We start from the raw sequence: 15,492 nt of genomic DNA on the forward strand, positions 1-15,492 counted from the left end.
TGTTAGGTAAGGGGTAAATGTAGGGGTATGGGTGGGTTTCGCTTCGGCGGGTCGGTGTGGACTTGTTGGGCCGAAGGGCCTGTTTCCACACTGTAATCTAATCTAAAAAAAAAATCTAATCTAATCATACTGAGGTCCTACCTGCTTCCAGTGTTGTGAAGGATAGCCTCGCTGCTGCAGAATATCCAAATAGTTGGATCGTTCCATTATGCTTGTCCTCCTTGGAGAAACTTTCAAAGAAAATCACCTTTGCCCACATTCCATCAGGAAGTAGTCAGCAAGTAGTGTCCTCCAGATGTTGAGGGAAAAGGAGAGGGTAGATCCTGTCTCGTGGTATCCTGAGCAGAATGGCTCAGTCATTTGGCAGAATGCCTCGTCACCAGAACTTTCCAACAAACATCAAGACGTAATTTGGCTGGTGACGAGGAGAGCACAATCTGTCAGATCCTTCATGTACACCTGATTGGTCTATGCCACCACACGCTACCCTCAAAGCAGCTGCAGTGGGGTTGAGACTGTCACACATCTCCTTCTGGAATCTGCCTTTGCAAAGAAATTCTGGAGGAAGGTGCAATTGTTTTTATTAAGGTTCATCCCAAGCAGTTCCATCACGTGGGACTCTGACCTCTACGGTCTGTTCCCTGGGACGCACACTGAGACAAACATCGACTGCACTTGGAAGACTATCAATTCAGTGAAAGATGCTCTTTGGTTTGCCTGAAACTTGGTGGTCTTCCAGAACAAGAAGTTGACTCCAACTGAGTGTTGCAAATAGATATGTAGTCCATGACAGTGTGCTGAGGGACACACTAAAGCTTGGGGCAGCTGCTACCAAGGCACAGTGGGGAAAGACCACCATCTGAAGTCTTCCTGCTGAAGATAAATGGGGGTCCGTTTAGTTTTCAGGCTCTCCCAGTGTCTCAAATATATGTATGTATAAGAGTGGTCTTTGGTTTTGTGAACAGAGTCAAATTCAATGTTTTTGTTTGTTTATTTGATGTGCAACCATACAGAAGTGAACTGCATTTCTGACCTTGTATATAAACAAAGATTTTTTTAATGAGCATATTACACTTTTGAAATATGAGAAAGGAACTGAAGAAGATAGGAGCTGCACAAGAGGCCGGAGCTGAATGCCACAGTGTGCTCAAATATTATGGAATCGAGGAGGTCACAGATATAGGGATTCATATCGGAATATGTTGTATATGCACGTCAATTAAGGACAGATTTCACGTTTATTTGTAATGGTTCGTCTAAAAGGTGATATGCCATTCATTATAGTCTGAACTCTCAAATGAGGAATAGCCAGTTGAGTGAAACATTGAATGGTTTCTGGTAGCAATGAAATTGTAGTCCAGTATCTGATTCATAACAAAATTGGCTTATGTAATCTGCAGGGTCCTTCAAAACTACATTATATGGAGGCAAGTGATGGATCTTGTGGGTAGTCTGAGCTCTGCCTACAAGGAGACAAGAGCAGCGTTCCGGAAGGTGGGACCGAGATATCTTTTAAATACTCGTAAGCTGTTCACAGCTTTACCTGCAACATAATTAGTTGATGAATGTAATTGGTTCTTTTATGTGCACAGTGGCAAAGGAAGGTTGCATTTAGTGCCACTACACATACACACCAGGGGGTGCACTTACTGTCCATGTGGCCTCAGTGCCTGTGATGTCACTGCCAGCACCTCCACAGCCAGCTGTCTGCATCAAAGAACAGGAGTAAGAAAATTAATGTCTTTCAAATGTTTAAAAATCAGCTGAAACCCTTGTTTGGATCACAGATAACCCTCCAGTGCAGAAAGAGGCTATTCGGCCCTACACTAACCCTTCAAACAGCATCCCACCCAGAGCCACCACATCCCTGTAGCCCCGGATGTGCCATGGTTAATCCATCTAACCTATACTTTCCTGGACACTATGGCCAATTTAGCATGACCAATCCACCTAACCTGAAAGAAAGTGAGAACTGCAGATGCTGGAGATCAGAGTCGAAAAGTGTGGTGCCGGAAAAGCACAGCAGGTCAGGCAGCATCCAAGGAGCAGGAGAGATAATGTTTCGGGCATAAGCCCTTCATCAGGAATGTTGAGGGTTGGGGGGGGGGGTGGGGGGGGGGGGAGAAGGGGCTGAGAGATAATTAGGAATGTGAGGGTGGGGCTGGGGGGTAAGGTAGCTGAAAAAGCGATAGGTTGATGGAGATGGGGGGTTGATGGTGATAAGTCAGAGAGGAGTGTGGAGTGGATAGATGGGAAGGAAGATGGACAGTTCAAGAGGACGGTGCCGATTTAGAAGGTTGGATCTGGGATAAGGTAGGGTGAGGGGTCATGAGGAAACTGGTGAAATTGATGTCGATGCCGCCAAGGAGACGCAAGTCCTGGGCCTCTTCCACCACCAAATCCAAGCCCCCCTCCAACCACTTGGCATCAACGTTGATTTCACCAGTTTCCTCATCTCCCCTCCCCCCACTTCATCCCAGGTCCAACCCTCCAACTCGACACCACCCTCTTGAACGGTCCTACCTGTTCATCTTCCTTCCCACCCATGTGCTCCACCTTTCCCTTTGACCTATCACCGTCACAACCCCCCCACCCCGCCATTTCCATCTACCTATCACCTTTCCAGCTAGCCTCCTCCCAGCCCCACCCCCACTGTTCTATTTATCTCTCAGACCCCTTCCCCCTCCACCTACATTCCTGATGAAGGGCTTATGCCTGCACCTTGGATGCTGCCTGACCGGCTGTGCTTTTCCAGCAAAACACTTTTCGACTCCGACCTCAATCCACCTGTCCTGCACATCTTTGGGACAAAACTAGAGCACCCACTGAAAACCCATGCAGACACATGGAGAACTTTCAAATTCCACACAGACGGGGGTTCACCCAAAGCTTAAATCGAACCTGGGGTCATGGCACTGTGAGATAGCGGTGCTATTCACTGAGCCACTGGGATCATTATTTGCTCACTATACCATCTCCAAGACATTCCCGCTGCACTCCCTACACCTCCCAGGTTCCTCCTCATTTATGCCTGTACTACCCTGCTATTCATTGCCTCCAGGGTAAGCAAGTGGGGTAGTGAGAAGAAGCACCGAGTGGGGTCAGCAGGGTGCTGGACAGGGGAGAGGGGCATTGAGGTAGGATTAGAGACAAAAAAATCTGTAGATGCTGGAATCCAAGGTAGACAAGCATGAGGCTGGAAGAACACAATAGGCCAGGCAGCATCAGGAGTTGGAGGAGTCCACGTTCCTTTATGTTCTTTGTGGAACACATCAGAGAGTGCAGTGTGGAGAAAGTGTGCAAACGATGTCAACAGCAACATGGACAAAGCTGTGGGACGACTATACATAGACTATGCTTTTGTTGGGGAGAGTTAAAAAAATGGTAATATTATTCCTCAATTAAAACATCATAAGAGATGTGTGTTTTTTAAATAGTTCTATGAAGTCATATTACTAAGGCTGCTCACAACCACCTTTTCATGGACACAAATGCAGGTCCAGTCAGCAATGTTCACATCCCATGAATAGTTAAAAAGAAAATAAATAATTTGGTATTGGAAGATCCAAGTTCCCAGCACAAATAAAAGTTGGCATTGATCAAATACAGATGTTTGCAGTTCCAAGTCTGCTGTTATGTCTTTGAGAGAGGACCTGTACAAGTGTTCCAATTGTCGAATTTTTAAAAGACTTGTTGCTGTCAATAATAGGCTGAAAAACAGGGCTATCAGAATTCCTAATGAGGCCAAGCTACAGAGACCTATCATATTGCCCCTGTCCCTCTACCAATTGGAAGCTACTTTTTTAACAATCCAATGAAAGAAAAGACTTGCCCTTCTGGAGTGCCTTTACGTAACCTTGGATGTCCCAACTCTGTACTTTTGAAGAAGGTGTAACCCTTCTTCAGGACTGGGGGCGGGTATGAGGGGAGCTGCAGATAAAGGGGTTGGGGCTGGGTTTTGGGTGGACAGAGCAGTGGTGTGGGTCAGGTAGGGGTAGGTGAACACATGTCGAGGGTGCAACCTGTTTGGTTGATAGGAAGAATGAATCCAGTTGATATCTAGAAGGAAGGGAGGAATGAAAGGGAGGGGTAGGTGCTGGAAATAGAGTCAGGAGAAGGGAAGGGAGGTTATTTGAAATTGGAGAACTCAATGTTGAGTCCTCCGGGCTGGAGGAGCACAACAATAAGAGTTGCTGATGATTCCTCCAGTGCCATTGGCTCCACACATACGCATATGGGAAGAGTTGGTGTTGGCTTCCAGCACCAGGATTCATGTTAATTACCTCAGTGACACTACCATTGTGTTTTGGTGCATTGGCAGCTGTTACACCAATAGCCAAATTGGGAGAAAATCGACAGAAATGCTATCCACAGTGACATCTAGAGTTCAGAACCTGAAACTACACCATGATTGTTGACATTGCAAAACTGAATGGGAATTGTTAACACAGAAATTGATAGTGATAAATGTTAACAGTATTAAAAGTGTGAAGTTTTTAAACAGAACTACACATTCTCAGCACATTTTTCAACAAAAGTACTACTAGGAGAAATGTAAAATGTTCTGTCAATTCGCTATCAGTCATTTTGGTCTTTCTCAGAAAATCAAAATGTACCCAAACTAGTTTAAAATGGAAAGACATACTGTAAGCATTTCTCACAACTACATCCTCTTCAAATAACTTGGTACACTCATAGGGGAAGAATTTGTTTCTGATTTGATTCTACTCCATTTTGGGTTCCTACACCGAGTTGGCAGCAGTTTTGTTCAGGTTAACACAGCCTAGTGAAATCAGCCTTTCAAATATAAATGTTTTACCTCATGTTTCTCTTTTGTTTTGCATCATGCAGGCTCTTTATGGAACAACATCAGAGAGTGCAGTGTGGAGAAAGTGTGCAAACTATGTCAACAACAACATGGACAAGGCTGTGGGACGACTATACGTAGACGATGCTTTTGCTGGGGAGAGTAAAAAAATGGTAATATTATTCCGCAATTAAAACATCATAAGAGATGTGTGATTTTTATATAGTTCTATGAAGTCATATTAATAACGCTGCTCACCACCCTGGCCCAGTCAACAATGTCGTCATTCCATGAATACTTAAAAGAAAATAAATAATTTGATATTGGCAGATCCAAGCTGCCAACACAAATAAAAGTTGGCATTGAGCAAATGCAGATGTTTGCAGTTCCAAATCTGCTGTTAAGTCTTTGAGAGGGGACCTGTACAAATGTTCCAATACAAATGTTCCAATTGTTGGACTTTTAATAGACTTATGAATAACTTGTTGCTGTCCACAATAAGCTGAAAAACATGGCCTTCAGGATTCCTAATGAGGCCAAGCCACAGAGATCTACCATATTGCCCATGTCCTTCTACCTATTGGAAGCTACTTAATAAACCATCAATTCAACACAGTGAAAGAAAAGACTTTGTTTTCTCTAGTGCCTTTACTTAACCTTGGATACCCCAATTGAGTGCTTTTGAAATGCAGACATTTTGGGAAACACAGCAGTTGAGTTACGTACAGCACTCTCCTATAATCAGCAAGATAATAAGGACCAGATAGTCTGGTTTAGAAGAAAAGCCAAGCAGGTTGAACATATACTCATTGACATTTAGGAGACTGCGAGATTATCTTAGAAAAGCATTAAAGATTCAAGGGACCTGCTAGCTCAATTGGTAAATCTCAGACTTTAAACCTTGCAGGCAAAGGTTCAAGAACTTGCCTGGGTACAATTTTCAGAATGGTACATGTGTCAGTAGTTAGTACTGCTGCCTCACAGCGCCAGAGACCCAGACTCAATTCCAGCCTCAGGTGACTGACTGTGTGGAGTTTGCACATTCTCCTTATGTCTGTCGAGGTTACCTTCAGGTGCTCCTGTCTCCTCCTACAGTCCAAAGATGTGTAAGTTATTTGGATTATCCATTCTAAATTGCCCTGTATTACACAGGGATGGGCAGACTAGATCGATTAGCCATGGTTAATGTGGGTCATAGAGTCATAGAGATGTACAGCATGGAAACAGACCCTTCGGTCCAACCCGTTCATGCCGACCAGATATCCCAACCTAATCTAGTCCTACCTGCCAGCACCCGGCCCATATCCGTCCAAACCCTTCCTATTCATATACCCATCCAAATGCCTCTTAAATGTTGCAATTGTACCTCCACCACATCCTCTGGCAGCTCATTCCATACACGTACCACCCTCTGCATGACAAAGTTGCCCTTTAGGTCTCCTTTATATCTTTCCCCTCTCACCCTAAACCTATGCCTCTAGTTCTGCCCCCCCCCCCCCCCCCCGACTCCAGGGAAAAGACTTTGTCTATTTATCCTATCCATGCCCCTCATAATTTTTGTAAACCTCTATAAGGTCTCCCCTCAGCCTCCGACGCTCCAGGGAAAAAAGCCCCAGCCTGTTCAGCCTCTCCCTGTAGCTCACATTCTCCAACCCTGGCAACATCCTTGTAAATCTTTTCGGAACCCTTTCAAGTTTCACAACATCTTTCCGATAGGAAGGAGGCCAGAATTGCACGCAATATTACAACAATGGCCTAACCAATGTCCTGTACAGCCGCAACATGACTTCCCAACTCCTGCACTCAATACTCTGACCAATAAAGGAAAGCATACCAAACGCCTTCTTCACTATTCTATCTACCTGCAACTCCACTTTCAAGGAGCTATGAACCTGCACTCCAAGGTCTCTTTGTTCAGCAACACTCACTAGGACCTTACCATTAAGTGTATAAGTCCTGCTAAGATTTGCTTTCCCAAAATGCAGCAACTCGCATTTATCTAAATTAAACTCCATCTGCCACTTCTCAGCCCATTGGCCCATCTGATCAAGATCCTGTTGTAGTCTGAGTTAATCCTCTTCGCTGTCCACTACAGCTCCAATTTTGGTGTCATCTGCAAACTTACTAACTGTACCTCTTATGCTCGCATCCAAATCATTTATGTAAATGACAAAAAGCAGAGAGCCCAGCACCGATCCTTATGGCACTCCACTGGTCACAGGCCTCCAGTCTGAAAAACAACCCTCCACCACCACCCTCTGTCTTCTACCTTTGAGCTAGTTCTGTATCCAAATGGCTAGTTCTCCCAGTTTTCCGTGAGATCTAAACTTGCTAATCAGTCTCCCATGGGGATCCTTGTCGAACGCCTTACTGAAATCCATACAGATCACATCTACTGCTCTACCCTCATGAATCTTCTTTGTTACTTCTTCAAAAAACTCAATCAAATATGTGAGGCATGACTTCCCATTCATAAAGCCATGTTGACTATCCCGAATTAGTCCTTCTCCAATTTAGAACTTCAACTTTTAGATCTGGTCTATCCTTTTCCATCACTATTTTAAAATGAATAGAATTATGGTCGCTGGCCCCAAAGTGCTCCCCCACTGACACCTCACTCACCTGCCCTGCCTTATTTCCCAAGAGTAGGTCAAGTTTTGCACCTTCTCTAGTAGGTACATAAACATACTGAATCAGAAAATTGTCTTGTACACACTTAACAAATGCCTCTCCATCTAAACTCTTAACATTATTGCAGTCCCAGTCTATGTTTGGAAAGTTAAAATCCCCTACCATAACCACCCTATTATTCTTACAGATAGCTGAGATCCCCTTACAAGTTTGTTTCTCAACTTCCATTTGACTATTGGGGGTCTATAATACAATCCCAATAAGGTGATCATCCCTTTCTTATTTCTCCGTTCCACCCAAATGACTTCCCTAGATGCATTTTCAGGAATATCCTCCCTTAGCACAGGTGTAATGCTATCCCTTATCGAAAATGCCACTCCCCCTCCTCTCTTGCCTCCCTTTATATCCTTCCTGTAGCATTTGTATCCTGGAACATTAAGCTGCCAGTCCTGCCCATCCCTGAGCCATGTTTCCGTAATTGCTATGATATCCCAGTCCCATGTTCCTAACCATGCCCTGAGTTAATCTGCCTTCCCTGTTAGGCCCCTTTCATTGAAATAAATGCAGTTTAATTTATTAGTCCTACCTTGTCCCTGCCTGCCCTGACTGTTTGACTCACTTCTGTTCTCAGCAGTACCTGTCTCAGATCAATCTCTTTCCTCACTATCTCCCTGGGTCCCACCCCCCCCACCTTACTAGTTTAAATCCTCCCAAGCAGTTCTAGCAAATTTCCCTGCCAGTATATTTGTCCCCTTCCAATTTAGGTGCAATCCGTCCTTCTTGTACAGGTCACTTGTACCCCAAAAGAGATTCCAATGATCCAAAAATGTGAATCCTTCTCCCATACATCAGCTCCTCAGCCATGCATTCATCTGCTCTATCCTCCTATTCCTGCCCTCACTAGCTCGTAGCACTGGGAGTAATCCAGATATTACTACCCTTGAGGACCTCCTTTTTAAATTTCTGCCTAACTCTCTGTAATCTCCCTTCAGTGTCTCAACCTTTTCCCTTCCAATGTCGTTGGTTCCAATGTGGACAATGACCTCCTGCTGGCCCCTCTCTCCCGTGAGAACATTCTACACCCTCTCTGAGACATCCTTGATCCTGGCACCAGGGAAACAACATACCATTCTGCTTTTTCTCTGCTGGCCACAGAAACGTCTGTCTGTACCTCTGACTACAGAATCCCCTAACACAATTGATCTCTTGGAAGCCGACGTACCCCTCTTTGCATTAGAGCCAGTCTCAATACCAGAAACTTGGCTGTTCATGCTACGTTCCCCTGAGACTCCATCACCCCCTACATTTTCCAAAACAGCATACCTGTTTGAAATGGGTATATCCACAAAAGACTCCTGCACTTGCTGCCTACCTCTCTTACCCTTCCTGGAATTAACCCATCTATGTGACTGTATCTGAGACTTTTCCCCCCTTCCTATAACTGCCATCCATCACATACTGTTGCTGTTGCAAATTCATCATCGCTTCTATCTGTCTCTCCAACTGATCCACTCGATCTGATAACATTCGCATCCAACAGCATTTATGGCAGATATAATCCACGGTAACCCTTAAACTCTCCTTAAACTCCCACATCTGACAAGACATACATATCACTGCAAAGGCCATTTTTGCTCCTTCACAATCTACAGACCCAGAAAATAACACCGTCTTATTCCTCTACAAACACTGCCCCAGGTTAAATTAATAGCTATGACTTATATTTTAAGTTTAATCAAGAGACTTATCTCCAAAAACACATATAATCAAGAAAGAATCCACTATACTCACTACTGCAGCTTTTCTCTTGGACAGACTTAAAACAACAATTAACTTTTCTGATTCTGTGCTGTGAAATTCGCCCAACAGGTCCTCCAAGACTAGGTGTGAATTTCACTGTTTGTTAATTTTCCCAGATGCACTTTGATGTCCAGCGATAGACGGATATATTTTTTTTTCTCACTCTCACTCTCACTCTCACTCTCACTCTCACTCTCACTCTCACTCTCACTCTCACTCTCACTCTCTCCTGCACTTTTACAGCCAGACAGCGTTCCTGTCCTCCATCTTGGATTACCCAGAATCCTTATACAGGGATAGGGCAGGGTCTAGATCTGGGTGGGATGGCTTCAGAGGGTTGGTGCAGACTTGATGGGCTGAATGGCATCCTTCTGCACAGTACGGAATCTGAGGGGACTTGGAAGGATGAAGGTTAAGAAGATGTTTTCCCTTGTGAACTGAGGAGCAGAGTGAAAATGTAGGTAAACATGCAAAGCTGTATTGTCAATGGAGGGCCATCAAACGTGATAATGTACTAGCTGTTCCATCTGTTGCTCCTTTCAAACCTTACCTTTTAATTTCTTATCAGCTTACTACAAAGCTTATTGTTGTAATGTTAGGAATGAAAGCATGATTAGGCAGATGACAAAAGATAGTTTTACATACACCATACTGTCTGCATTAAGTGTAAAGATATAAACAGACCCTGGAGCAAATAGGTATTTTTAAAAACTGCTCATGGACGTCATCTGTAATTTTGAAAGAAGAAAGAACAGCAACCGGTAAATAAGTAATCAATGGAATCATCATAAAAGTCCATATAATTAGTTAAAGGTTAACTTTTTTCTTATCAGAAATAAAATCCTTGCCTCTGTCAATATATGGAAAGACATGGCAGCAACCGAACACATTAATCAGACTATACTGAGGGACAAAACTTTGTGTCCATTAAATAAACTTTGTGCCATCATAAAATATGTTAATCAAATGTCCTCCAAAGTATTTATCTACAGATCCTTTCCCTTTACTTTTAAATGAAGAGTCCCATTAAATCTAACATTTATCATTTTAACAGCATCTTGAAATTATACTCCATTTGGACTTAACCAGAATAAAAAAACAAAGTTGTGAGACCATAATCCTGTTGAAGTTTCTCACCTGGAGGGAAGGCTGATCAGGGTATGATGTGTCATGGGCATTGTGCCTGTTTTGCTCATTCCCAAGTTTAAAAAACAATGGATGAGATTTTCTGCTCACTTCTCACTTCATCAATTCTTTGATGGATTTTTGTTTCATTTGTTCATGGGATGTTGCCGGCTAGGCCAGGCTCTGCCAGAGGGCAGTTCAGAGTCAACAACATTGCTGTAAGTCTAGAGTCACATGTAAGCCAGAACAGGTAATGATGGCAGATTTCCTTCCCCAACGGACATCTCTGAACCTGCTGCACACAGAACATTAGCCTGGGGTTCTGGACTACTAGCCCAGTGATATGACCACGGTGCCACCATTTCCCCATAGTTTGGATTTGAATTGATGAAGTAACGTACATGCAAAAAACCTTGGTGTGCAGGTTCATAGCTCCTAAAAAGTGGAGTCGCAGGTAGATAGGATAGTGAAGAAGGCGTTTGGTATGCTTTCCTTTATTGGTCAGAATATTGAGTACAGGAGTTGGGAGGTCATGTTGCGGCTGTACAGGACATTGGTTAGGCCACTGTTGGAATATTGCATGCAATTCTGGTCTCCTTCCGATCAGAAAGATGTTGTGAAACTTGAAAGGGTTCAGAAAAGATTTACAAGGATGTTGCCAGTGTTGGAGGATTTGAGCCATAGGTAGAGGCTGAACAGGCTGGGGCTGTTTTCCCTGGAGCGTCGGAGGCTGAGGGGTGACCTTATAGAGGTTTACAAAATTATGAGGGGCATGGATAGGGTAAATAGACAAAGTATTTTCCCTGGGATGGGGAAGTCCAGAACTAGAGGGCATAGGTTTAGGGTGAGAGGGGAAAGATATAAAAGAGACCTAAGGGGCAACATTTTCATGCAGACGGTGGTAAGTGTATGGAATGACCTGCCAGAGGAAGTGGTGAGGCTAGTACAATTTCAACATTTAAAAGGCATTTGGATGGTATATGAATAGGAAGGGTTTGGAAGGATATGGGCTGGGTGCTGGCAGGTGGGACTAGATTGGGTTGGGATAGCTGGTAAGTATGAATGGGTTGGACCGAAAGGTCTGTTTCCATCTCTCTGACTCTATGACTCTTTTGTATCATGTTCTAATTCAGTTTATTAATTATGTGCATCATTTCAAAGATTTATTGAGGTGTTTTTTTTCTTGGATGGCTTTTTTTCTTCAAACCAAGACCCCATGGGGAGATGACCCTTGACATAAATTGGAAGAAGGACAGAGGAGACATCTCTGGTGTCCTGTCCATTGTTAATGTCTCAATCAACTTCATGAAAACCGATTACCTGATAGTTATCACATTCTTATTTGTGGAGAGCTTGCTGTGCATTAATTGGCTGTGTAGTTGTCACATTGCACAAGTGAGTACTTTTCGCATGTGCTACATTATTTGCAAAGTATTTTGGGACACAGCTATCTTGAAAATGTTACATAAATGCAAATCTTTTCCTTGCTTTATGTTTTGTTATGTATTATAAGTGAATATGTCTGCCTCATAGGAATGTAAGAACAGATATAAGAACATTCAACCCAAAAGATAATTGATACCATTCTTCAGTGATTTCAATCTCACCTTACGCTAAATGTTCTCCAGCATTTCCTGTTCAAGAGGTCTTGCCATTACCACCTTTACCCAAGTCACCTTCATTGTCAGGAACCACACGTAAATGCTTGATAATGATGTTTCTGCTCGAGATCAAAGAGTTTCTTTTATTCCCATCCTCATCCTTATTAGCCTCCACATTGCCAAGATTTTGGATATGTCTACGTTTTAGGTCACCTAATCAACCTTTATTGCAGAAGGACACTAGTGACTTCCTGTGCTGAAAAATGATTTTGTATGATGAGCAGATGATTGAAAATGGAAACCGTGCTTTCCAGGAATCCATCCTCGGCTATTTCCTATTGAACACATGGGTCATTATTTCAGTTTGCTTAAAATAAAGAGTGCAGATCAGGTCACAGCTCCCTTCAACAAATAGATAACTTCCATAATCGTAAATGTATCAAATACAACTAGCTCGTACATCATTCAATTACATTTTGATTGGTCATTATTCTAACTCTAGTTATCCATCTTCATTATATAAATCGATTTCAGTGTTGTCACTTTTTGATTGATGTTCAGCATCAGCAGCTTTTTTATGGAGAGAGAAGGGTTACATAACCCAAAAAAGAATTTCCATTACCCTTTCTGTGAAGAAATGTATCCTGGCATTGTCCTTAAATGACCTACCTCCAGTTTTACACTTTTGCCCTCTTGTTCTGGAAATATTCAAAGGAGGAATATACTTTTTTTCCCTTTCTATCTGTCCTAATTTGGAACACATTCCAGAGATTTCATTAAGGAGAAGAATGCAGCCTTCGGTTTCTCCAGGATTTCAGATGTACTAGTACCTGCAGAGAAAGTGGACAAGGGCTTTATAAATATAATATAATGTGGAGAGATTCACACAGCAGAAACATTTACCTGAAATTTATCTCAAAGTCAATATTTTCCACAACTTTTCATCTGCTCAGTACTGCTTGTGCCTGGAGCATTTTTTTGTAAAATCTATCCTGTGATTTCAGCATTTTTTTGTCTCCACTCTCATGCGCCAATCATGGGCTATTGTGCCTATTCTAACTCTATTCACTTAGTCACTGTCCTTTGCTCTTTCCTGTCGTCCTTTTCAAATATTTAGCCATTTCCCTTTTGATCGTTACAAAAGTCTTTCGGCTAATCCAGTGATTCATCTACAAATCTCCTCAGCCATTCAATTCTGAACTTTCTTGTAACCACTTGTACCTTTGTCCTGCCATTCCTGATCTTCTTGGGAGAGGAAGCACATTCTGTCTCACTGCTCAATCTTGTTTGATGTTTAATTTTGATTATCATAGAATCCCTAGAGTGTGGAAACAGGCCTTTCAGCCCAACAAGTTCCACACCGGCCCTCCAAAGAGTATCCCACACAGACCCATTCCCCTATCCTATTACTCTACATTTCCTATGACTAATGCAACTAACTTCCACACCCCTGAACGCTATGGGCAATTTAGCATGGCCAATTTACCTAACCAGCACATCTTTGAACTATAGGAGGAAACCAGAACATCTGGAGGAAACCCACGCAAACATGGGGAGAATGTGCAAACTCCACACAAACAGTCGCTCAAGGGTGGAATCCAACCCGAGTCCCTGGCACTGTGAGGCAGCAGTGATAACCACTGAGCCACTGTGCCACCCATCTTTAATGTTTCCCATTTAATCTCACCTGTGTGTCGTCTGAACTCAGCGAATATTTTATTTTCTACTCATTCCTCCAGGTTGAAGAACTAATTGAGCAGATTCGTGAAGTTTTCGTACAGAATTTGCATGAGCTCAGCTGGATGGACGAGCAGACCAAAAGGAAAGCAGAAGAAAAGGTACACCGATATAGTCATCTGTTCCACTGATATTTTTAGAACTTTGAAAGGATTGTTTAACATTTTAAATTTTATTGTATGTGATGTGGCATCAGTGGCAAGGTGTGCATCTGTTGCCCAAACCAAATGGTTCAGATGTTAAGAAGGTTGTTAAGAAGGCATTTAGTACATTTGCCTTCATTGCTCAGACCTTTGAGTAGAGGAGTTGGTCTGTCATCTTGAGATTGTACAGGATATTGATGAGGCCTCTTCTGGAGTTCTGTGTCCAATTCTGTTTGTGCTGTGATAGGAAGGATATTATGATGCTGAAAAGGGTTCAGAAAAGATTTGCCAGGCTGTTGCTGAGAATGGAAGGTTTGGGTTATAGGGAGAGGCTGCCTAGCCTGGGACTTTTTTCACTGGAGGATAGGAGGTTGAAGGGTGACCTTATGGAGGTTTATAAAATCATTAGAGGCATAGATAATGTGAATGGCAGGTGTCTTTTCTCTTGGGTGAGGGATTTCAAGATGAGGGGGATATTTTTAAGGTAAGAGGAAAAAGACATGAGAAGCAACCTTTTTTAACAGAGTGGTTCGTGTGTAGAATGAACTTCCAGAGGAAGCGATGGTTCCAGGTACAGATACAATTTCAATAAAAACACCTCGATAAGTAAATGTATAAGAAAGGTTTTGAGAGATATGGGCCAAGCGCAGGCTGGTGGGATTAGTTTTGTTTGGGATTATGGCTGACATGGACTGGTTGGACTGAAAGGTCTGTTTCACTACTGTATGAATCTATGACTCTAAATTATCATTGAGATGGTGGTGATAAGCTTCCTTCTTCAACTAACCGCAGCCCATGTAGTGCAGGTATGATAATAGTGGGCAGCACAGTGGCTCAGTGGTTAGCATTGCTGCCTCACAGCACCAGGGACCCAGGTTCAATTCCGGCCTCGGGCAACTGTCTATGTGGAGTTTGCACATTCTCCCCGTGTCTGCATGGGTTTCCTCCAGGTGCTCCGGTTTCCTCCTACAGTCCAAAGACGTGCAGGTCAGGTGAATTGGCCATGCTAAATTGCCCATAGTGTTAGGTGCATTAGTCAGAGGGAAATGGGTCTGGGTAGGTTACTCTTCAGAGGGTCAGTGTGGACTTGTTAGGCTGAAGGGCTTGTTTCCACACTGTAGGGAATCTAATCTAATCTAATCATGTGATAGCAACGTTACTGGACCAGTCATCCAGATTAATGCTTTGGGTAACATGGGTTCAAATTCTTATCCTGAGAATGTGAATATTGACCCAGTTTACTCAGCATCTCAACAAAGGATAACACTGTGATCTTAACCCCTGCATCCCATGGGCCAACTTCATGAACCTTTGCTGCAACTCTATCTTTGCACATAGAAACCAAATATGCATACGATATTCCAGGTGTAATCTCATCGAAATCCTGTAAAATTGTAACAAGACCTCTTCATTCCTGTTTTTCGATCCCTGTATAATGAAGTTCTTGCATTTGCCTCCTTAACTGCTTGCTGTGCTTGCACGTTAACTTCCTATGTTATAAGCGTAAGATACAGGAGCACAAGTAGGCCATTCAACCCATCCAGTCTGCTCTAGCATTCAATTAGATCATTGCTGATCTGATCATCCTCAACTCCACTTTCATGCCTTTTCGCCATAATGTTTGATTCCCATACTGACTAAAGCCCTA

At 43.0% G+C, this 15,492-nt stretch overlaps 1 protein-coding gene across 2 annotated transcripts in view; it reads left to right on the plus strand.

Moving 5' to 3' along the window:
- LOC122556163 (neprilysin-like) overlaps nt 1-15,492 on the plus strand; it is a 185,017-nt gene that overhangs the window by 122,135 nt on the left and 47,390 nt on the right. For both annotated transcript variants that reach the window (XM_043702673.2, XM_043702674.2), the window contains exons 12-14: nt 1,401-1,494; nt 4,852-4,980; nt 13,704-13,802. In XM_043702673.2, coding sequence (XP_043558608.2) covers nt 1,401-1,494; nt 4,852-4,980; nt 13,704-13,802 — 322 coding nt within the window. The remainder of the gene's footprint in view (nt 1-1,400; nt 1,495-4,851; nt 4,981-13,703; nt 13,803-15,492) is intronic.

The sequence above is a fragment of the Chiloscyllium plagiosum genome, unplaced genomic scaffold (genome assembly GCF_037043375.1).
Source record: "Chiloscyllium plagiosum isolate Xiang-an unplaced genomic scaffold, Cpla_swu_hap1 HiC_scaffold_13, whole genome shotgun sequence".
NCBI lineage: Eukaryota > Metazoa > Chordata > Chondrichthyes > Orectolobiformes > Hemiscylliidae > Chiloscyllium > Chiloscyllium plagiosum.